Source organism: Aquarana catesbeiana, linkage group LG04, assembly GCF_042186555.1.
Source record: "Aquarana catesbeiana isolate 2022-GZ linkage group LG04, ASM4218655v1, whole genome shotgun sequence".
Lineage (NCBI taxonomy): Eukaryota > Metazoa > Chordata > Amphibia > Anura > Ranidae > Aquarana > Aquarana catesbeiana.
Genome location: NC_133327.1, coordinates 489,979,162 through 490,003,926, shown reverse-complemented (window position 1 = coordinate 490,003,926; position 24,765 = coordinate 489,979,162). Strand labels below are relative to the sequence as shown.

Here is a 24,765-nt window from a genome sequence, read left to right as displayed (position 1 = left end):
ATTGCATTTTTGCTTTTGGGTTTATGTTTTGTTTTTGTGTTAATCCTACTGACAGACTGTATCATAATAGTAATTTTTGATTTTGGCCTTGGTGTCCCTTTTAAAGCTTTGTGAATTGAGCTATTATGTGCCTATATCTTACAATGTACAGTATCTCACAAAAGTGAGTACACCCCTCACATTTTTGTAAATAATTTATTATATCTTTTCATGTGACAACACTGAAGAAATGACACTTTGCTACAATGTAAAGTGGTGAGTGTACAGCTTGTATAGCAGTGTAAATTTGCTGTCTCCTCAAAATAACTCAACACACAGCCACTCATGTCTAAACCGCTGGCAACAAAATTGAGTACACCCCTAAGTGAAAATGTCCAAATTGGGCCCAATTAGCCATTTTCCCTCCCTGGTGTCATGTGACTTGTTAGTGTTACAAGGTCTCAGGTGTGAATGGGGAGCAGGCGTGTTAAATTTGGTGTTATTCCTCTCACTCTCTCATATTGGTCACTGGAAGTTCAACATGGCACCTCATGGCAAAGAACTCTGAGGAAAAAAAAGAATTGTTGCTCTACATGAAGTTTACCTAGGCTATAAGAAGATTGCCAAGACCCTGAAACTGAGCTACAGCACAGTGGCCAAACCATATAGCGGTTTAACAGGACAGGTTCCACTCAGAACAGGCCTTACCATGGTCGACCAAAGAAGTTGAGTGCATGTGCTCAGCGTCATATCCAGAGGTTGTCTTTGGGAAATAGACTTATGAGTGCTGCCAGCATTGCTTCAGAGGTTGAAGGGGTGGGGGGTCAGCCTGTCATTGCTCAGACCATACACCGCAACATATTGGTCTGCATGGCTGTCATCCCAAAAGGAAGCCTCTTCTAAATATGATGCACAAGAAAGCTTGCAGTTTGCTGAAGACAAGCAGACTAAGGACATGGATTACTGGAACCATGCCCTGTGGTCTGATGAGACCAAGATAAACTTATTTGGTTCAGAAGGTGTCAAGCGTGTGTGGTGGCAGCTAGGTGAGGAGTACAAAGACAAGTGTGTCTTGCCTACAGTTAAGCATGGTGGTGGGAATGTCATGTTCTGCGGCTCGATGAGTGCTGCCGACACTGGGCAGCTACAGTTCATTGAGGGAACCATGAATGCCAACATTTACTGTGACATACTGAAGCAGAGCATGATCCTCTCCCTTTGGAGACTAGGCCGCACAGCAGTATTTCAACATAACGACCCCAAACACACCTCCAAGAGGACCACTGCCTTGCTTAAGAAGCTGAGGGTAAAGGTAATGGACTGGGCAAGCCTGTCTCCAGACCTAAACCCTATTGAGCATCTGTGGGGCATCCTCAAATGGAAGGTGGAGGAGCGCAAGGTCTCAAACATCCACCAGCTCTGTGATGTCATCATGGAAGAGTGGAAGAGGACTCCTGTGGCAACCTGTAAAGCTCTGGTGAACTCCATGCCCAAGAGGGTTAAGGCAGTGCTGGAAAATAATGGTGACCACACAAAATATTGACACTTTGGGACTAGGGGTGTACTCACTTTTGTTGCCAGTGGTTTAGACATTAATGGCTGTGTGTTGAGTTATTTTGAGGGGACAGCAAATGTACACTGTTATACAAGCTGTACACTCGCTACTTTACTTTGTAGCAAAGTGTCATTTCTTCAGTGTTCACTTTTGTAAGATACTGTATTTGTCAATAAAATTAAGTTTTACCAGGAGTTTTTGTCTGCATTTCTGAGACACAGACTGTGACTTGGCTATCCAACTACAATCTCGGCAAACTCTGCTTACACAATGGCTGCAGGGGGGAAAAAGTCATTTGATTACGTTTTTGGTGTTCTTTATATGCTTCGGGTCCAAAACTGGGTAATGATTTTCTTTTTTCATGTTGAACAGGTTTCAACTCTGGATGGAGTTCTGGAAGTTCGCAATGAGCATTTTTGGACTCTTGGTTTTGATAGCATGGTATGTGTATGATGGTTTGGGCATTTGCAGAACTTGTTATGGAAAATTATTTTCTTAATTATTCTTTAAGTTATACAGGATGAGTAGAATTCAGGAACTTCGGGTTATACTGCTGTCTTTAGAAGGAATTGAACAATGGTATATGTCACAGACCCCCGTACTCATGAAAAGTCTGTCTGCTGTATATGCTTCCTTGCCCGATACCAGCAAGATCCAAAACCCCTTAGCCCACCCAGTCACTTGTCAAAACATTAGTGTAGGGTGAAAAAACATGAGACTGTTTTTCAAACACAGGCACAAAGATATATATACACTCAGGGACAATTCCCCTGCTTTGCATAATGACACAGGGCGGGGTAAATTACATTCAGTTACAAGAGATACACAGGTATATTCAACTTTCCAGCAGTAGACCGTCTTGTCAGCAGGGATGGCTGTTGTAGGAATTCCCCCCTCCCTCCACCCTGCCCCCGGTCTACATGCTAGAAACACATATACATCGCATAATATGTTGCTCCAAAGGCAGACAAACAATAGAACAATGGGATACAGCCACACCTCAAACGATCTAGTAAAAAGTCTACAACAGTTTATGAGACCAACTCATACAATATTCCAGCAGTTGGAACGGTGGAATTAATTTATCTTCACATATTTCTTGAGGGATATTGTTCAGAAATACCATTGTCCCATGTGAGAGAGCCCTTTCATTCTTTCAAACACAAACAACACATTAAAGACCCTGGATAACAGGGAATGCTGAGTCCAGTGTGGTTGTATGGTGAGTCTGATTAGTACAGAGCAGACTGGGGTTCTCGGTTACCCTGTGCCCCTAATAGACACGGTGACTTACACATAGGCACCGGGGGCGCTGGATAAGGAGTTTCCAGAGCTTTCTAAGGTAAGCTGGGTTCCACAAGCCCTCTGCCCAAAGTGACTCCCGTCACACATCTCCCCTTTCAGCGGAAGACTAACACAGAGGGAGGCCCCCAAATGGGTTGACTTCAAAGTTATTCCATAGTTCCAGTCCCCAAATGCCTGTACCCACACAGTATCCAAAACACATTGTCCTAAACAAAGCATTACTCACCCAGCCAACCTCTGCCTCTCTCATAGAACATACCCGCTGCTAGGGAGAAGTGCGGACTGATCCTTCTCCCTGGAGTAATTTCAGCCACTGGAGAGATGACAGTGTGGCTGTGCTCACTCTGTCATGCTGTTGGGTAGGGTATACAGGCTGAGACTGAAGTCCCTTCCACTTTTGCTAGATGAAAATCCCCCAGTGCTTGCAGAGCAAGGCTGACATCCTCCTGTCCGAATGCCGGACCTTTTTCTGGGGTTGTGTCAGTGTTGACCGGAGTCCCTTCCACTACCACAGGAATTCCATCTTCTGTTAGTTGAGGGCAGAGGCCAGCAGCACTCTGCCCTGTTGCTAGCTCTTCTGCTGGGTTGCTGTCAGTGGAGACCAAAGTCCCAGTTACCAATATCAGCTGAAGCTGCAGTTTTGAGGTGCTGATTGCATTCTGTCCCTGGAGCTCCTGCGGAGTTGATTGTTTTGGGCAGAGGTCAACAGCACCATGCTTTGAAGCCAGCTCTTCTGCTCAAGGCTCATCGGGTTGTTCCTCCTCCAGCAGAAATGTCTAATAAATCCCCAGTCTCTGGAACTGGTGTCTGGGGATAGAGGTTCACCATCTCCTGTCTGTAGAATGGAGATTTTACTGGTGCTGGGTAGAGGCTGGCAGAGCTCTGCCCTGTTGTTAGCACTTCAGTTTGAATTTCAGTAAATGTTACATCCTTCAATGAAAAGTCAATTAAATCCATACTTTCTGTGATCTGCCGCTGGAGAATGAGGAATGCTTCCTTTTATCCTGAGCCCTTAAACCGCAAATGGCAAGATGAGCGAGTTGCTCCATCTCCCATACCCTTATCTGGCTGCTGGACGAACGTATTCCTCCATCCAAGCTCGTCCTGTGCAAAAACAGGTTCGTGCAGATGAGTTAAAACTTGCTGCATCTGCCATAAGAGCTCCACTTCCATAGCTGGAGGTGAACAAAGCACAGTTACTCTGCCCCATTGCCGACACTTCAGCCGTGATTTCAGGACTGTTGACTGGTACTTCTGGATAGTCCCAGGCAAAGGGAGCCCTGCCCTGCTGCTGAGCAGAGTCTAGCATCTGTCTGTAGGTGATCTCCAGCTCCCATTCCTGAACAGCGAGAAATTCCAAATCTTCCTGTGCCCAGAGCACTTCTGCGACATTCAGTCTTCGGTCTCTGTACTCCATGATTTCCTCCAAACGCCACTCCAGATCACTCCCAAAGCCAGGGTCCATGATCAGCCTCCAGTACAATAGTCCCAGGCCGCCATAGTCAAAGCCTTCAGTGGGGCTGTCATCCGCTGTCCACGGGCACACATGTGCTACATACTACTGGAGGGCTCTGTAGCTCTCGTCCAACCGCATCTCTGCCCGGATCAGCCTGCTTAACTCAGCTGTCCACTCCTTGTTCGGTTGTTCCCCCAATAACAGCAGTCGCACTGCATACTGAAACCAATACCTTATATGGATGGAGGGGACAGACTGGGAATCTGGTTCACCCTGTGCCCCTAATAGACTCAGGGTCACTTACACATAGGAGGCGCCGGGCGAGCTGGACAAGGAGTTTCCAGAGCTCTCTAAGGTAAGCTTGGTTCCACAAGCCCTCCGCCCAAAGTGACTTCCATCACAGCATACATGCATGCCATTGACTAGTCAATTATAACACCTCCCACTGCTGTGATGTTTATTTGCTAGTGGATGGACATGTTTATTTCAGAGAAAGGTATACCCATTTATTCTAGACCGTTTTATAAATACTTTTTTTTTCTTCAGTCAATATTTTTCATTATGCTTCAGAACTGGGACTTGGCACCTCCCATCAAGCACAGGGTCTTCTTGTGGCGCTACCCAGACACCTGTAGTGTGTCCTGGGGCTTGTTCCTATAAGTACATAGCATGTTTCCTCACACTAGAGAATCGAGAGCTGTGTCAGGTGTGCACTCACATTGTTTCTTCCTGCCATTCAGTAATGACACTACGCATTCATGGTATTTTCCTTCCATTGCTCTCCTCACAAGGACACAAGTTTAGGTTTGGATTGTTCTTCTGCTGTGTATAATGTTGCCTTAATTGTACAGCAGTGTGTCAAGTCCTAAGCACAAAGTCTCTCTGAGTCTCTCTCCTCTGCTGTCTGCAGGGTTGGGTTTTTTTCTGCTATGAAGGATTTTATGACCAAAATCTCTGAAATGATGGCAGACTCAAAACACAGGGGCTGTAAGCGTACTTCTCCTTCCGAGCCTGACTCTCACATTCATGCAGCTGCTGCAGTCATGGCACAGTTGGCTGTGGATAAGGAGAAATACCAGGATTATTTTTTGGATGAATTTGGGCTTGAGGAGCCTCAGTCTGATGACATGACTCATAGACTGTAAAGATACCATTTCAGTTCTTATTGACATGGAGGGTACATGTTTAAAACTGGAGCAGCCTGTGTCTGAAACCATCCCTGTTGTCAGTCTGGCCTCCCTTACAGGTTCTAAGACTGTCAAAACCTTGCCAGTACATTCGTTACTGACACTTAATTTGTATGGAGACTTGATTACTCCTGACAAAGTATTTGTTCTCCTAAAATGTTTTATTCTGCAATCTCCCATGAAAGAAGAGTTTACTGGGGAGTTTGCTGTTCCCTTTGTGGACCCAACCATTTCCTGCTTAACCACATCAAATGACGGCTGGGCGGCACGGATCTCGTTCTGGGTGGACGTCATATGACGGCCCTCCAGAACGTCCGCTCTCGCGCGCCTGTGCGCATCGCGGCGATCGGTGGTGCGGTGTGTCTATGTGACACACCGCTACACCGATCTCGGTAAAGAGCCTCTGACAGAAACAAAAGAAAAACTTTTTTTTTTTTTTTTTTCAAAATTTTAGGTCTTTTTTTATTTGTTTACCAAAAAATAAAAACCGCAGAGGTGATCAAAAAAAAAAAAATAAAGCTCTATTTGTGACAACAAAATGCTAAAAATTCTGTTTGGGTACAGTGTAGCATGACCGCGCAATTGTCATTTAAACAGCGACAGAGATGAAAGCTGAAAATTGGCTTGGGCAGGAAGGGGGTGTAAGTGCCCTTTAGTTAAGTAGTTAAACAAGACTGTTTCTGTTGAGGACTTTCTAGTGTTTAAAGACCAATATTACATTTCCTTTTAATCCTTTTTTTCTTTAGTAGGCTCTGCCATGCAAATAATTATTGTGTTGATAGCTGTTTGCTAAACCCTGGGGATGTGGTCCAAGAACATATCGAAAGAACTTAAATCAATCTTAAGTGATCGTTCAGTTCTGGAATGTTTGAAGCTTATGCCCACTGCATTACACTATTGTGTTGATCAGTTGGTGGACATTGTCCATCTAATTTTTAGAATTGGTCTCTTGTCTATAAATATGTGCAAGACTCTCTGTTTCAACTAGTCCAGAGAATAACAATGTAAAATGCAATTACTCTGCATGTCCTTCAGTGGAGAATGTATTGGTGCTTCCCTCAACAAGCTTGTCAAAGAGGTCAGTGGTGGTACCTTTTTTCACACTACAAACTAAACCTAAGCCCACAACTGGTAATTTCCATTCAAACTTTGAAGGCAAAAAGATTTTTTTTTAATTTATGCAGGCATCGAAGTGTAGGCCAAAATCTGAGACCCAGTTCAGTCCTAAATCCTGGGGTCCCAAGTCCTTTAGTGTGCGGACGCGTCCTCCTCACAATTAGGGATCACCACCAGCTTTAAAAAATAGGAGAAGGTCTGTTAGCCTTTGTAGACAGGTGGGCCAACAGTATTTCCAATGCATTGATAAAAGATGTGGTGTCCTTGTCCTACAAGCTAGCTTTTCTCTGGCTCCGCTCCCCCCCCAGTCCATCTAGTTCAACCAATAAAAGGGAAAAAAAAAAAAATATATATATATATTTATACTTTCTTAAACGTTTACATGTATAGTCCTATATATGCAATCCTATACCTACAGCTGATCCAGTGGAAGGCTAAAAAAAAAAAAAAAAACAATAAAGCATGATCCAATTTGCTCCAGCGGGGGGGGGGGGGGGGGGGTGTCTTCTCACCCAAAGGTGTTCCAGAACCTGTATCTCAGATGAAGGATATTGGATACGGACCTCTTGGCCTCCAGATTTAACAAACTGGATAGGTTTGTCTCCAGATGCAAGTATACCCTGGCAGAAGCTGTGGCTGCCCTGGTGGCTCAGTGGGATCATTGCAACCTGGCTTATGCCTGTCCTCCTCTGAAGCTCCTTTTTTGTCAGCACCACAGGCTCAAGATGGAGGGCATTCTGGTTCAACCTGACATCCACCTTCTGTTCCAAGGTCCAGCTTGCCGCTCTGCTTTACAGTTAATGGTTTTAATGGATTGGTTATTGAAACACATTTCGTAAGAGATATAGGGATCTTTCTGAATTTATTACAGTTAGGTCCATAAATATTGGGACATCAACACAATTCTAAATTTTTTGGCTCTATACACCACAACAATGGATTTGAATTGAAACAAACAAGATGTGCTTTAACTGCAGACTTTCAGCTTTAATTTGAGGGCATTTACATCCAAATCAGGTGAACGGTGTAGGAATTACAGCAGTTAGTATATGTGCCTCACACTTTTTAAGGGACCAAAAGTAATGGGACAGATTAACAATCATCCATCAAACTTTCACTTTTTAATACTTGGTTGCAAATCCTTTGCAGTCAATTACAGCATGAAGTCTGGAATGGATAGACATCACCAGACGCTGGGTTTCATCCCTGGTGATGCTCTGCCAGGCCTCTACTACAACTGTCTTCAGTTCCTGCTTGTTCTTGGGGCATTGTCCCTTCAGTTTTGTCTTCAGCAAGTGAAATGCATGCTCAAGCAGATTCAGGTCAGGTGATTGACTTGGCCATTGCATAACATTCCACTTCTTTCCCTTAAAAAAACTCTTTGGTTGCTTTCACAGTATGCTTCGGGTCATTGTCCATCTGCACTGTAAAGCGCCGTCCAATGAGTTCTGAAGCATTTTGCTGAATATGAGCAGATAACATTGCCCGAAACACTTCAGAATTCATCCTGCTGCTTTTGTCAGCAGTCACATCATCAATAAATACAAGAGAACCAGTTCCATTGGCAGCCATACATGCCCACGCCATGACACTACCACCACCATGCTTCACTGATGAGGTGGCATGCTTTGGATCATGAGCAGTTCCTTTCATTCTCCATACTCTTCTCTTCCCATCATTCTGATACAAGTTGATCTTGGTCTCATCTGTCCATAGGATGTTTTTCCAGACCTGTGAAGGCTTTTTTAGATGTTTGGCAAACTCTCTAATCTGGCCTTCCTGTTTTTGAGGCTCACCAATGGTTTACATCTTGTGGTGAACCCTCTGTATTCACTCTGAAGTCTTCTCTTGATTGTTAACTTTGACACACAATACACCTACCTCCTGGAGAGTGTTCTTGATCTGGCCAACTGTGGTGAAGGGTGTTTTCTTCACCAGGGAAAAAATTCTTCGGTCATCCACCACAGTTGTTTTCCGTGGTCTTCCAGGTCTTTTGGTATTGCTGAGCTTCCCCGGTGCGTTCTTACTTTTTAAGCATGTTCCAAACAGTTGATTTGGCCACACCTAATGTTTTTGCTATCTCTCTGATGGGTTTGTTTTGTTTTTTCAGCCTAATGATGGCTTGCTTCACTGATAGTGACAGCTCTTTGGATCTCATATTGAGAGTTGACAGCAACAGTTTCCAAATGCAAATAGCACACTTGAAATGAACTCTGGACATTTTATCTGCTCCTTGTAAATGGGATAATGAGGGAATAACACACACCTGGCCATGGAACAGCTGAGCAGCCAATTGTCCCATTACTTTTGTTCCCTTAAAAAGTGGGAGGCACATATACAAACTGTTGTAATTCGTACACCGTTCACCTGATTTGGATGTAAATACCCTCAAATTAAAGCTGAAAGTCTGCAGTTAAAGCACATCTTGTTCATTCCATTGTGGTGGTGTATAGAGCCAAAAAGATTAGAATTGTGTTGATGTCCCAATATTTATGGACCTGACTGTATGCCTTTGCTCCTAAAAGCTAGGAAGTCCACATCATGTAGGGTCTACCATCGCACATGGAAGGCTTACTTTGCCTGATTCAAGGTGAAAAAAATTTCATCCCAGGAAATACTCTGTGGGATGGAACCTTTCTACAGTCTGGACTGATATTCCAGATCAACATTTAGATTTGAATACCATCAAGGGACAAATTTCAGTTCTTACCATTGTATTCCAAAGGCCTGTTGCTTTGCATCTCCTCATCAGGGCCTGTGTACAAGTAGTAGCTCACCTAATGCCACCTGTACAGTCTCCAATGACAATTAGGTTCGCTGGGCTCTTCAAAGGCCCCCTTTTGAACCTATTAGAGATCTCCCTTTGTCTACTCTACCTCTTAAATGTAGTTTTCCTCTTTGTCATCACCCCGCTAGATAAGGGTCTGAGCTGGCTGCCTTATCTTGTAAAGAATCTTTTCTTAATCCTCATAAGTATGAGGCCTCTTTCAACCAAGACATTGATTATCCATCTCTGTCCTATTCTGGTTCATCCTAAAGACAAGTTCCTGGATAATGTTAGAGCTGTTCCTGTCTACCTATTAGCTAGCTCTTCTGTCAGACAAATTGACTCTTTTTCATCATTCCAGATGGTCTCCTTTGACTAATATTTCTTTCACTTAATTGGTATTGGGAAAGGTCTGCGTCCCCCTGTTCCCAGGTTTTCTTGTGGATGCCTTTCCTCTCCACCTGCGGTCTGTAGGAGCTTCATCGCCTGCCTTGATCAAATCTAATTTCCAGATTATGGCTGCTTCTCGGTTATTTCCTAGGTTGGTACATCCTGATCCTTGAGTTGGATGTCCCCCTTATTTTTCAACCATTCAGGTCAGTTTTCCCCTGCTCTGTAGTCTCTGGTAAAGTGATTTGACCTAGTGGGCTGATAGGGAACCTCATTCTGGGGGTGGTGCTTGTTACATAGTTATAGTTGGGTTGAAAAAAACACACAAGTCCATCTAGTTCAACCAATAAAAGGGAAGAAAAAAATCATACAATCCCATATCCTCATTTTACCTTTTTCAGCCTAGTACTTCTTATGGCATGTCACTTGGTAGGTCTTATTTTACCTTGTATATCCTCTTCCTTTCTCCTTCTGAAGATGGCCTTGTTGCCTGTGGGGGCTCCTGCAGGACCTCTTGCCAACCAGAGCTGTGTTTTTTGTTCTAAGGGGTTATCCCTTTTGTTGATTCTTTATGCATACTAATCTGTTAACACCGACAGTCGTGGTTTTTGTCTTGGCCTTCTTCCTTCTTCTACCACTTGTAGGCTGGTTAACGTGGAATCAAGTTTTCTCATTGTTTCCCTAGTGCTCTTCTTATCACCCTTACGGGATTTTCTGGTTTTCTCTACCACGTTTTTCTGGACAGCATGACACATTCTTCACTCCCCTTAGGGTATAAGGGTCAGGTATGACCTCCACGTCTTCCTTTAGGTCCTGACCCTCTTCTCTTTAATTCCTTGCAGGAATGAACCAACTTGGGTCGTCTTCCACCCAGCTGGTTAGCCCCGTTTCCTCTTTTGTTTTATAGGTCTTCAGCCCTCAGGGAATGAATCCTTTCTTCCCTGCCTGAGACAATTCTCCAGTTGAGGTCATGTTCTTGGGCTTGTACCTTCCCCCTTGTGTGGAGCTACCGACTGAATTTCTGTTCATGTGTCTACTAAACTGTTTGTTCCCAGGTGGCTATTTGAGCCTTCTCTATTGCTTGCTCAGGCTGCAAGGTGATTCTACATTTAACAGTGTGTTTCGGTCAGTTAGCCCTTTCTGTTTTTTCTTGTGCGCCTGTTGCTACTGTTGTCCAGCCACAATTATTGTTTGGGGATGTCCCATGGCCTATGAATCAATTCCTGTGTCTTGTACTGTATAATAAATATAATAGGAATTTTGATGTGCTTGTAAATTCTATATCTTGGAGTACAGTACAGACACGGGCCCCTTGCCTCACTTTTCTGTGATCTCTTTATTGCTTGCTAACAAAACTGGAGCCTCACAAAGCAAGCAGGGCTATATGGGTAGACTAGGGGGCTGACCCAGGGAAGCTTTTGCCAGTGTCCAATCAACTGAAAGTAGTGGCAGATGATCCGTGGTCTATTAATTGAATTCTGTGTCCTGTACTGTGCTGCATGATATGGAATATACAGGCACAGGTCAAAAGTCCTATTTTTTTGGGATTCATCAAAGGACATACTGTAGGTCCAATCTCTCAATGTTTATGATCTACTCCTAATACTGCTTTTCTAAAAACTGAAGGTTCCCAGGCATGAGGAGGGTTGTACTTGACCAGACAATGGATATTTTTATTTCCTAGTGTCCAGTTCCTCTTAAAGGCAATAGTATGGTGCGTTGGCATGGACCATAGGGTGAGTACATGGATTGAAAACTGGCTAGAAGGGCGTGTTCAGAGGGTGGTGATAAATGGGGAGTACTCAGAATGGTCAGGGGTGGGTAGTGGGGTTCCCCAGGGTTCTGTGCTGGGACCAATCCTATTTAATTTGTTCATAAACGACCTGGAGGATGGGATAAACAGTTCAATCTCTGTATTTGCAGACGATACTAAGCTAAGCAGGGCAATAACTTCTCCGCAGGATGTGGAAATCTTGCAAAAAGACCTGAACAAATTAATGGGGTGGGCGACTACATGGTAAATGAGGTTCAATGTAGAAAAATGTAAAATAATGCATTTGGTGGCAAAAATATGAATGCAATCTATACACTGGGGGGAGAACCTCTGGGGGAATCTAGGATGGAAAAGGACCTGGGGGTCCTAGTGGATGATAGGCTCAGCAATGGCATGCAATGCCAAGCTGCTGCTAATAAAGCAAACAGAATATTGGCATGCATTAAAAGGGGGATCAACTGCAGAGATAAAACGATAATTCTCCCGCTCTACAAGACTCTGGTCCGCCCGCACCTGGAGTATGCTGTCCAGTTCTGGGCACCAGTCCTCAGGAGGGACGTACTGGAAATGGAGCGAGTACAAAGAAGGGCAACAAAGCTAATAAAGGGTCTGGAGGATCTTAGTTATGAGGAAAGGTTGCGAGCACTGAACTTATTCTCTCTGGAGAAGAGACGCTTGAGAGGGGATATGATTTCAATTTACAAATACTGTACTGGTGACCCCACAATAGGGATAAAACTTTTTCGCAGAAGAGAGTTTAATAAGACTCGTGGCCACTCATTACAATTAGAAGAAAAGAGGTTTAACCTTAAACTACGTAGAGGGTTCTTTACTGTAAGAGCGGCAAGGATGTGGAATTCCCTTCCACAGGCGGTGGTCTCAGCGGGGAGCATTGATAGCTTCAAGAAACTATTAGATAATCACCTGAATGACCGCAATATACAGGGATATGTAATGTAATACTGACACATAATCACACACATAGGTTGGACTTGTGTCTTTTTTCAACCTCACCTACTATGTAACTATGTATAACCCAATCTTTCTGAATTCCACTGATCTTATGTCCCTTGATGACAATAAAGAATGTTAGAAAATTCCTAATTTATTAGCCTTTGTGCAAATATAAATTTAAAAATGCAATACTTGACTCACAACTCAGGACAAAATAGGTAAGTGCTGATGGGTTGGGGATATTTGAAGAATACATTTTAATGCAACATAATTATATTTCATAATTTCTATATTTTTTGCATTTCAGGCAGGATCAGTTCATGTCAGGATTAGAAGGGATGCCAATGAGCAGATGGTACTCGCTCATGTCACAAACCGACTTAGCACTTTGATTTCAACTCTGACTGTTCAGATCTTCAAAGATGAATGGGCAAGGCCAGTTTTGTCTTCTGGTTCCATGCCACCCAATATGTTGAACATTCCAGACCATCACATTATTCAGATGCCATCTTTGAAGACATCCAGTGATGAGCTAAGTCCAATGACCTCCACACCATCCAAACCTTGTAGCCCACCTCCAGAATTTGCCTTCAATACACCAGGCAAAAACATTAACCCTGTCATACTTTCAAATACACAAGCAAAGTCATATGGCCTTGGAATTTATGGATCTGCTCCATACGGTGGTACATTTAGCCAAGGATTTGGAATACCTGGGCTTGGCAGCACACAGGGTTTGCGAACTGGTTTCACCAATGTTGCCAACAGATATGGAACATACACTCCATCACAGTCATCTCAGTTCAAACAATGACAATTGTGTTTTGAGTTTCTCACCTATTTTTTGGGCTCTACTTGTTTTATGTTTGAGAATTATCTTCACCATGATGCAAAGACTCTTTGGACCTGTAAAAACCTAAAATTATCTTGTGCCTGCATACCACTGATACATTCCTAATGATATTTTCTTCATTATGTATGTTGTCTTGTTCTTAAAGTGTATGTCTTGGCAAAATAAAAAGAAACACATGTTTAGTATATATGCATATTTGCCAGAATTCCAGTCTTCTTGTTTGAGCTGACAACACAGTTCCTCTGCTGCTGCACTAAAATCGCAGTCTGGGTAGGCAGGTCTGCCCAGTTCCCCTTTGCTGGACAACAGAACACCTTCCCACTCCTAATCTCAATTGCATAAAGGAAAGGTGTTCTGTAGTCCAGCAGGGAAAATCTGATGGCTTCAGCGCATGAAGAGGCAGGGATATCTGCTCAAACAAGATGTTAAGAACACCCTGGTTTTTCTGACAGAACAGGAAAAAATAAAAAAAATAAAATGTAGCTTTATTGCAGGGATGAACTGAATGTGTTTTTTCTTTGTTTTGCCCAGACCCATGCTGTAAAACTCTTAAAACCAGCTGAGATGAAAGGCATTAAATATTGTTTTTTTATTAAAGCATCTGGCAGCCTTTTGGTTTATTGTCGTTGTCCCCATCTATTTAAAGTGATTTGTGATGTACTCATTGGTTATCCATTATCGAACTGCCTAGGGGAGATGACATTCACTGTGGGGCCCCTAGTGCCACCCTGGATTCCCTTTACTGCTAAACTGTTCATGCAGGGCCATACCATAAATGTGCAAGATTGATGTTAACACTGCCCTGTCTGGCCAGAGTAGACACAGTGTTTCTCTCCAGTGATAGAACCTGCTGCTTTAAAATCTTGTGCCTGGCTTCATAAATTGCATGTTTGAAGCTCAGGACATAGAGTCATTCAATATGGCCAGACCTGGGGCATGCACAGTCTGTTGGGATACCTAAAGGAGAGAGACATTTTGTGAGCCCTAGGTAGATCAGGCAGCGTGAACATCACCTTCCACCCCGCTTTCTGCATGGCTGAGGTATGTACTTTATTGACATTTGTGCTGTGGAGAGTGGGAATTTGGAATTAGGGGTACATGTACCCTTGGAAAACCTATGGTGTACCTGTAAAGAGTTACTTGTCAGAACATCTGCACTGTCACCTGGAAGTGCAAGAAAGCATAACCTGTTGGTTGTGCCTAAGCAATTGAGCTGGGAAACCCATGTGTTAGAAGTGACATGTCCAGTCATCATGATGCCTTTCTATTTCAGAGAAAGCTTTAGGGGTAAACTGTATTATACTGCATTAATTTACATACACTCCCTGATTACGGGGATAATTATAGAAGGGTGGTTAGTACTGTTGATTCTATTAGGATATGGTGAACATGTGAAAATAGGCTTTTAATTAGGTTGACACAAAGCTAAGTAACCAATCTAACAGGATAAGTTGCAAAGCTGTTTTTGTTTAAAAGAATACTACAGCTAGACTACATTACAGTACTGTAAAAAGACAATGATGCTGCACTGTCCTAATACACCTAAATAAATGGAGCTCTAATGTGAATGAAGTATGAATATGTCATCTAGAGCTGCACGATTAATCGTTAAATCGTTATCACGATTCAACCCCCTCACGATCTTAATACAGCATTTCCCCAATTCATGTTAAACAAGTGGAGAGCCAAGCAGAGCTGTCAAAAGAAAAAAAAAAAACTCAGCCGACAAATGTTTATCAACAGTGATAAAGAGTAACAATGCATCTCTCGGTTCTTTAGATCAAAGGAATGAACTCTCTGTAAATGAATCAGTTTAACCACTTAAAGACTAAACCTTTTCTGACATTTGTTGCTTACAAGTAAGAAATCAGTATTTTTTGTTCGAAAATTACTTGGAAACCCCAAACATTGTGTGTGTGTGTGTGTGTGTGTGTGTGTATATATATATATATATATATATATATATATATATATATATATATATATATATATATCTTTAGCAGAGACCCTAGAGAATAAAATGGAGATCTGGAATGGAGATATTTTATGTCATACTGTATTTGCGCAGCGGTCTTTCAAAAGCAATTTTTTTAGGAAAAAATGTACTTCAATTAAATAGAAAAAAACTAAACAGTAAAGTTAGCCCAATTTTTTTTGTATAATGTGAAAGATGATGTTATGCCGCGAGAATTGTGAGAAAATCGTAATCTTTATTCTAAGCAAAAAAAATTGTGTTTCTCATTTTATCCAGAATCGTGCAGCTCTAATGTGATCCAATAATAAAATATTATGGTGCTGAACCAAAATGATAATGATTAATATAAAGCGCTAAACATATGCAAACATAAGCTTATATAAAAAGTGACATTGCAATCTTAGTGCAAAAAACAAGTGTAAAAAGTCTCTCCAATAACTTCCAAAATAGACAATTGTGGTGAATAAATATCTTCTTTCTGGTTAAAATAACACCCAACACCAGGTCTATTACTGTAGTGCCTTTAAAGCAGATCTTCACTGCATCTGAGCACCACAAACCAAGAACACAATTTACATTATTTTTAATATTCAAAGCAAACTCCCTCATCCAAACATGTCCCCATGCTTTATTTGTTGAGAAATCGCTTGGAAAAACACCCCTCTCGCATTTCTGGTCGTGGCCATCTTGAGTAAGGGCAAATGATTCACATAGTATTTACTTCCTGGAATCCATCTGCTCTTATCTCAAACATGCATATAGAAGATTGTGCTTAGCTGAGAAAACCCCTCCTCCTCTCCTCTCCTCCTGAAGACTCCTAGAATGTATGGCATAATTTGCTTAAGCAGGAAACTAGGAAGTAACCGAAAAATGTTTTAAAAAGTTTAAAACAAGTAAATATGATATACTTTCCTATCTATTTACTAATGCAAGCAGCATGAGGTATTAAAATAATGCTGATTTGGAGAGTGAAGTTTCTCTTTAACGATAACCATTTGTACCACCTCTGTGCTCACAGAACTCTCCCCTCAAGATGAATATATACACGCATTAATATCACTTTCAGTTGCATTTGCCTCTGCTCACACCCTACACAATGTGTCGGATGATCCTAAGCTGATGTTACCTTGGTGGATTGAGATTATTAATGCGCGTATACATCCATCTAGAGGTAAGAGTTCTGAGAGCACAGAGGTAGTACAATTGGTTAACTTTAAAGGGACAACAGTAATGGACCTAGTGTTGGGTGTTAGTTTAACAAGAAAGAAGATGTGCAGTCTGAGGCTTTGGAACTCGGAGTAAGTGGAGCTGGTATAAGTGGGAGTTAAAAACCAGAGTTAGAGTGAATAAGTCTTACTTGTTGATTGCTGGGTTGCATTTTTGGGGCTTTTCCTTTTAGTTTTTCATTTGCCTTTTTCTGTCACTTTTTAAATAGCTTTTTTTTTTTTTCTGGTTCCTTCAGTCTATCAATTAAGGGGGGTGGTTAATTGCTCACAGGTGCCTATTTAACTGGGTGTAGGACTCAGTCTGAGCGTGCTCAGTCTGAGGCTGTGGAACTCGGTGTAAGTGGAGCTGGTATAAGTGGGAGTTAAAAACCAGAGTTAGAGTGAATAAGTCTTGCTTGTTGATTGCTGGGTTGCATTTTTGGGGCTTTTCCTTTTAGTTTTTCATTTGTCTTTTTCTGTCACTTTTTAAATAGCTTTTTTTTTTTTTTTTTCTGGTTCCTTCAGTCTATCAATTAAGGGGGGTGGTTAATTGCTCACAGGTGCCTATTTAACTGGGTGTAGGACTCAGTCTGAGCGTGCTCAGTCTGAGGCTGTGGAACTCTGTAGGTGGAGCTGGTATAAGTGGGAGTTAAAAACCAGAGTTTAAAACAGGAGGTTATAACAGGGGTCATGGTACCTGTGTAGTGTGAGTATCTGAGTGTTCTCTGAGTAGTGTGTGTGGATCGTTAGTACTTGTGTATTGTGTACTGTATACTTGAGTATTGCGAGTGCACGTAGGTCTGCGACTGTTCTGCGATTGCATGTAGGTCTGTGAGTACCTGTGTATTGTCTTGTTGTGTACCTGTGTATTGTCTTGAGTATTAGTGCCAGGAAGCTAGCTGTTAGGTAATTTGGACAGGGTAAAATCCCCAAATCCTCACTAAATTTAATAGGTACGATGCCCGGCGGGTGTGGAGAGGCGACTCTTTGTACATCTTGCCGCATGTATGCGTTCCTTGATCATCCGATCGAGGGCGAATACTGCTGTGCAAAATGTAAGCACATTGTTTCCCTGGAAGCCCAGGTTCTGAATCTGGGGAAGCAACTGTCAGCACTGAGAAGTCCTTCCATACTAAAGGTGAGCCAGGAACGTACACGGCAGGGGCCGGCAGGGGCCAGCACAGAGACGGGTGGAGACAAAGAGGTGCAGGCACTAGCAAAGAGTAGATTGGTGACAGTCAGGACTGGTAGAGGGGGAAGTGCCAGAGAGGCCGATCCAGGACTGGAGCATCCCAATAAGTACACTCCATTGAGTGACATTGGTGAAACCAGTCAGGGACCAGCACTGCTGGAGATGAGGGACTCTCCTAGCTGCCAGGGGAAGAACTCCTCCAGTGAGAGTGGGGGGGCAGCAAAGGGAAAGGAAAGACAGATTCTGGTGGTAGGGGACTCAATTCTTAGAAGGACAGAGAGGGCAATCTGTAACCAAGACCTGAAGCGCCGAACAGTATGTTGTCTACCGGGCGCTCGGGTTCGGCACATCACGGATCTTGTGGACAGATTACTGGGAGGGGCTGGGGAAGACCCGTCTGTCATGGTGCACGTTGGCACCAATGACAAAGTCAGAGGCAGATGGAGTGTCCTAAAGAACGATTTTAGGGACTTAGGTGCTAAATTGAGGAAAAGGACCTCCAAGGTAGTATTCTCAGGAATACTACCGGTACATCGAGCCACACCAGAAAGGCAGGGGGAGATTAGGGAAGTAAACAAGTGGCTGAAGAGCTGGTGCAGTAAGGAGGGGTTTGGGTTCCTGGAGGACTGGGCCGACTTCTCAGTCGGTAACCGGTACTATAGAAGGGACGGACTGCACCTAAATGAGGAGGGTGCAGATCTGCTGGGAATGAAGATGGCCAAAAAGTTAGAGGGGTTTTTAAACTAGGCGATGGGGGGGAGGGTCCAGAGACAGTGATAGCCAGCGCGGAAGATATTCCAGAGGGTAGTATTGGGGGCATTAGTGGTAGGTTAACCAAAGCACAAAAACACAAGGTGAGTATAGTAGCAAGTCCTAGTTGCAATCTTGAAACACCCAATACGAGGACAATATGCGACCGATCTAAACTATGTGGCATGTTCACCAATGCCAGGAGCATGGCGGACAAGATGGGTGAACTAGAGATACTGTTGTACAAGGAGGATTTGGATTTTGTGGGAATTTCAGAGACCTGGTTCAACAGCTCTCATGATTGGCTGGCAAACATTCAAGGGTATACCCTATACCGCAAGGATAGAGAGGGTAAAAAAGAGGGAGGGGTATGCCTATATATCAAGAATAAGAGCCCTTGCACACTGGGGCGGGGGGCGGCGTCGGCGGTAAAACGCTGCTATTATTAGCGGCGTTTTACCGTCGGTATGCGGCCGCTAGCGGGGCGGTTTTACCCCCCGCTAGCGGCCGAGAAAGGCTTAAATACCACCGCAAAGCGCCTCTGCAGAGGCGCTTTGCCGGCGGTATAGCCGCGCTGTCACATTGATTTCAATGGGCAGGAGCGGTAAGGGAGCGGTATACACACCGCTCCTTCACCGCTCCGAAGATGCTACTGGCAGGACTTTTTTTACCGTCCTGCCAGCGCATCGCTCCAGTGTGCAATCCCTCGGGGCTTTCACACTGGAATGAAAGCAGCGGCACTTTCAGGGCGGTTTGCAGGCTCTATTATTAGCGCAATAGCACCTGCAAACCGCCCCAGTGTGCAAGGGCTCTAATGTACAAGCGAATGTGAGAGATGACATCACTGAGGGACCTAGAGAGGAGGTGGAATCCTTATGGGTAGAGCTCCAAAGGGATGAAGCTAAGGGGAAAATAATACTGGGAGTATGCTATAGGCCCCCTAACCTGAGGGAGGAACTGGAGACGGATCTCCTATCACAAATTGGATTAGCAGCAAGGATGGGAAGTGTTATCATAATGGGGGATTTTAATTATCCAGACATAGACTGGGCGGAGGGAACCGCGCATTCATTTAAGGCTCGCCAGTTCCTTAATGTTTTGCAGGACAATTTTATGGGTCAGATGGTAGACGCACCAACTAGAAATAAAACATTACTGGATCTACTGATTACCAACAATACAGACCTGATCACAGATGTGGAAATACGGGGCAATTTAGGTAACAGCGATCACAGGTCAATTAGTCTCAGTATACATCACACAAATAGGAAACATGAAGGAAACACAAAGACACTGAATTTCAAAAGAGCCAACTTCCCTAAACTACAAACCTTGCTAAAAAGCATAAATTGGAATATAATATTAGGAACAAAGAATACGGAGGAGAGATGGGTTTGCTTTAAGAGCATATTAAATAAGGGCATTAGCCAATGTATCCCATTGGGTAATAAATTTAAAAGCGCGAACAAAAATCCTGGATGGCTTAACTCCAATGTAAAAATGCATATAAAAGCAAAGGAGAAGGCCTTCAAAAAATACAAGGTTGAGGGATCATCCTCAGCATTCAGACTTTATAAAGAATGCAATAAGAAATGTAAGGGTGCAATTAGGATGGCTAAGATAGAACATGAAAGACACATAGTGGAGGAGAGCAAAAAAAATCCCAAGAAATTCTTTAAGTATGTAAACAGTAAAAAAGGGAGGACAGACCATATTGGCCCCATAAAGAATGAGGAAGGACAGCTGGTTAAAAAGGATGGGGAGATGGCAAAGGTATTGAATTTATTCTTCTCCTCAGTCTTCACGAGTGAATCGGGGGGCTTCAGTAACCAAAACTGCAGTGTTTATCCTCATGACACAACACAGGAAGCACCTCCATGGTTAACAGAGGACGGAATTAAAATTCGACTTGAGAAACTTAACATTAATAAATCACCGGGACCAGATGGCTTGCATCCGAGGGTACTTAGGGAACTCAGTCAGGTGATTGCCAGACCGTTGTTCCTAATTTTTACAGACAGTCTATTGACTGGAATGGTACCAGCTGATTGGAGAAAAGGAAATGTAGCACCAATATTTAAAAAGGGCCCAAAAAACATCCCTGGGAATTACAGACCAGTTAGCCTAACATCAATAGTATGTAAACTCTTGGAGGGGATGATAAGGGACTATATACAAGATTTTAGTAATAAGAACGATATCATTAGCAGTAATCAGCATGGATTCATGAAGAATCGTTCTTGCCAAACCAATCTATTAACCTTCTATGAGGAGGTGAGTTGCCATCTAGATAAAGGAAGGCCCGTAGACATGGTGTATCTGGATTTTGCAAAAGCATTTGACACACTTCCCCATAAACGTTTACTGTACAAAATAAGGTCCGTTGGCATGGACCATAGGGTGAGTACATGGATTGAAAACTGGCTACAAGGGCATGTTCAGAGGGTGGTGATAAATGGGGAGTAATCAGAATGGTCAGGGGTGGGTAGTGGGGTTCCCCAGGGTTCTGTGCTGGGACCAATCTTATTTAATTTGTTTATAAACGACCTGGAGGATGGGATAAACAGTTCAATCTCTGTATTTGCACACGATACTAAGCTAAGCAGGGCAATAACTTCTCCGCAGGATGTGGAAACCTTGCAAAAAGACCTGAACAAATTAATGGGGTGGGCGACTACATGGTAAATGAGGTTCAATGTAGAAAAATGTAAAATAATGCATTTGGGTGGCAAAAATATGAATGCAATCTATACACTGGGGGGAGAACCTCTGGGGGAATCTAGGATGGAAAAGGACCTGGGGGTCCTAGTAGATGATAGGCTCAGCAATGGCATGCAATGCCAAACTGCTGCTAATAAAGCAAACAGAATATTGGCATGCATTAAAAGGGGGATCAACTCCAGAGATAAAACGATAATTCTCCCGCTCTACAAGACTCTGGTCCGGCCGCACCTGGAGTATGCTGTCCAGTTCTGGGCACCAGTCCTCAGGAAGGATGTACTGGAAATGGAGCGAGTACAAAGAAGGTCAACAAAGCTAATAAAGGGTCTGGAGAATCTTAGTTATGAGGAAAGGTTGCGAGCGCTGAACTTATTCTCTCTGGAGAAGAGACGCTTGAGAGGGGATATGATTTCAATTTACAAATACTGTACTGGTGACCCCACAATAGGGATAAAACTTTTTCGCAGAAGAGAGTTTAATAAGACTCGTGGTCACTCATTACAATTAGAAGAAAAGAGGTTTAACCTTAAACTACGTAGAGGGTTCTTTACTGTAAGAGCGGCAAGGATGTAGAATTCCCTTCCACAGGCGGTGGTCTCAGCGGGGAGCATTGATAGCTTCAAGAAACTATTAGATAATCACCTGAATGACCGCAACATACAGGGATATGTAATGTAATACTGACACATAATCACACACATAGGTTGGACTTGATGGACGTGTGTCTTTTTTCAACCTCACCTACTATGTAACTATGTAAGATATTTATTCACCACTATTGTCCATTTTGGAAGTTATTGGAGAAACTTTTTACACTTGATTTTGCACTAAGTTTGTAGCGTTACTTTTTATATAAGCTTATGTTTGCATATGTTTGGAGCTTTATATTAATCATTATCACTTTGGTACAGCACCATTATATTTTATTATTGTATCATATATTCATACTTCTTTCACATTAGAGCTGCATTTATTTAGGTGTTTTGGGACAGCCAACCAAAATGGAGAGCTGGACAGAGTGCAAAAGAATCCAACCCAATAGAAGCATGCAGTAGCCAGCAGGGTTAGTGGTGTTTGACAAGTACTGTGTAATAGCTGACCACATATATAGCACCATGGCAACTACAGATCAAACAGAGCTTCCTTGGCTGTAAAGGATAGGAGGGTTTAGTTTCACTTTTATTTATCAGCCCAGGGAATAGTGACGAGGAGAGAATCGCACAATGTTCCAATTGGATTAAGCTTTAAATATCATAAACGTGAGCTGACATTATATATTTTTCTGAAAGCATATATGTACATGTTAGAAGTATTCTTAACTGACAAAAAAGGTGCACATTAAACTTGCGATGCAGAAAAAAGCATGTCAAGCATTTAACAGTAGAACTTGTTTTTGAAGCTGACCAGGGGGTTTCCTGACATCATTTTTTATTTTTTTTTTGGGAAGGGTTTTTTTTTGTTTTCGATGTTTTTTATTTCAATTTTCACATTTTCCATAGTAAACATAAGCACAAAATATGTAAACCATTTCGTACTAAAATTTATAACTTGACACTGAAGGTGATTATAAACTATCTATGATATGGTGCTGACATATCAACCTCCAAGCTGTGATTAATATAGTTATTGCTACATTCGTGTTATTCTATTGGGGTCTGTATCGAAGTTAACATTACGTTTCTAGATTTCAGCAAGATGACCCACTTTATTTCGTCAGCCCAATTAGAAGTATTGAAGAAGAAAGTTGTACCCAATGTTCTTAGGAAGAAAGAAAGAGAGAGAAAATTAGAAGTTTAGAAAGTGACCCCCATGCCCCGTCTCCCGCCCCCCACCGGTCCCCCTATATCAGTGCAGCCCTAGAGCCTCCCGTTAAGTACTGAATCCAGGGGCTCCATATCTTTTCAAACTGTTGCATTTTATCATTTAGAGTTGCTGTCATTCGTTTGTTGAGCACGAACCAGGAGAGTTTATGTTTGAGCTGGACTGTCACGTACCTGGTAGGTTTTGAGCCTGAAGTGCAGAGAGAGGCCTCCTCTACGGCTCCCACTCTCGTCCCTCTGGAGTGGAGACAGGGGACACAGGAGTAAGGAGTGTATGGGTGCCTGGCAGGATCAACAGTCACCAGAAGTTCAGGAGTGGTGGGAACCTCTGGAACCAGGAACTGAAGAGAAGACTGGAGACTGGAACGCAGCCTGAACCAGGAACCACAGCAGGTAAGTAGGCAGGAACTGGAGCGCTGGACTGGAACCAGGAACAGCAGGTAGCAGGCTGGACACTGGAGTGCTGGACTGGAACCAGGAACAAGCAGCAGGTAACAGACTGGATACTGGAGCACTGGACCGGAACCAGGAACAACAGCAGGTAGCAGGCTGGACACTGGAGTGCTGGACTGGAACCAGGAACAAGCAGCAGGTAACAGACTGGTAACAGGTATCAGGCAGAGGAATAGTCAAACAGGCCGGTGGTCGATATCAGGCGGACAGCAGAGGTACCAGGGATCAAACAGGAGAATGGTCAAGCAAGCCAAAGGGGTCAGATGCAGGCGGATAGCTAGATAGTCACAACAGGAAGCCGGGTCAGATAACAGAAGGGTTCAGATCAGATCTGATTTGGCACACGGAATGCTGTAGAGCAGACAGCGGCGATTGAGTGTGACAGGCAGATTTAAATAGCCCGCCTGACACCAACGGGAGCGCGCGCTTGCCCGTGCGTGAAAGCACCCGTGAGCGCACACGCATGTGCGGTAGCGCCCGTGGCCGTGTTCCAGTGCGCCTTGAGCGCCGATTACTGGCAGGATCTTCATGACATTGCCCCCCCCCCCCCAAGGGGAAACTTCGGATGCCCCTTCGGGCAAATTTTTCTGGATGGGACCTTTTAAAAGATTGCAACAGACCTTCAGCATGAATATTATCCTCAGGTTCCCAAGAATTCTCTTCGGGTCCAAACCCCTTCCATTTTATCAGGAATTGATTCCAATTACCTCTCCTCCTGTGGTCCAAGATAGATTCCACCTCGAATTCTTCCTCGCCATCTACCAAAATTGGATCAGGAGGTTCCGTACTTCGACCTGGAAATGGATTGAGAATTGAAGGTTTGAGTAAAGACACTTGGAACACTGGGTGAACCTTTAACAAATCAGGGAGTGCTAGTTCATATGCTACCTCATTAATTTTCCGTCTGACAGGAAATGGTCCTAAGAACTTGGGACCCAATTTCTTTGAAGGGCAGGCCAGCCTGAGGTTCATTGTAGACAACCATACCTGGTCACCGGGTGCAAGTAACAGTTCACCTCGCCTTCTTTTTTCGAAAGTTGTCTTGTATTTCTGGGTCCTGGTCATGGTCTCCTGCAAAACTTCATTATTGGAGGTAAAGAAATTCAATTTCTCCTGAACTGCGGGTACTGTACATTCTGGAAGAGAATTGGGTAGAAATGAAGGGTGGAAGCCGTAATTTGCAAAAAATGGAGTCTGTTTGATAGCGGAATGAATGGAATTGTTGTAGGCAAATTCAGCCAATGGAAGTACAGAAATCCAATCATCTTGGGCAAAAGAAGAAAAACAGCGCAGGTATTGTTCAAGAGTTTGGT

At 43.3% G+C, this 24,765-nt stretch overlaps 1 protein-coding gene across 2 annotated transcripts in view; it reads left to right on the top strand.

Annotated features, from left to right (window-relative positions):
• Positions 1-13,938, top strand: part of SLC30A6 (solute carrier family 30 member 6) — a 139,148-nt gene extending 125,210 nt beyond the window's left edge. Inside the window, exons 13-14 of one of the 2 annotated variants that reach the window (XM_073627662.1) lie at positions 1,907-1,975; positions 12,791-13,938. In XM_073627662.1, the coding sequence (XP_073483763.1) occupies positions 1,907-1,975; positions 12,791-13,297 (576 nt within the window). In that variant the 3' untranslated portion in view covers positions 13,298-13,938. Of the gene's footprint in view, positions 1-1,906; positions 1,977-12,790 lie in introns of those variants that run through there. The other variant, XR_012243944.1, reaches the window with a different exon arrangement.
• Positions 13,939-24,765: the final 10,827 nt, after the last annotated feature.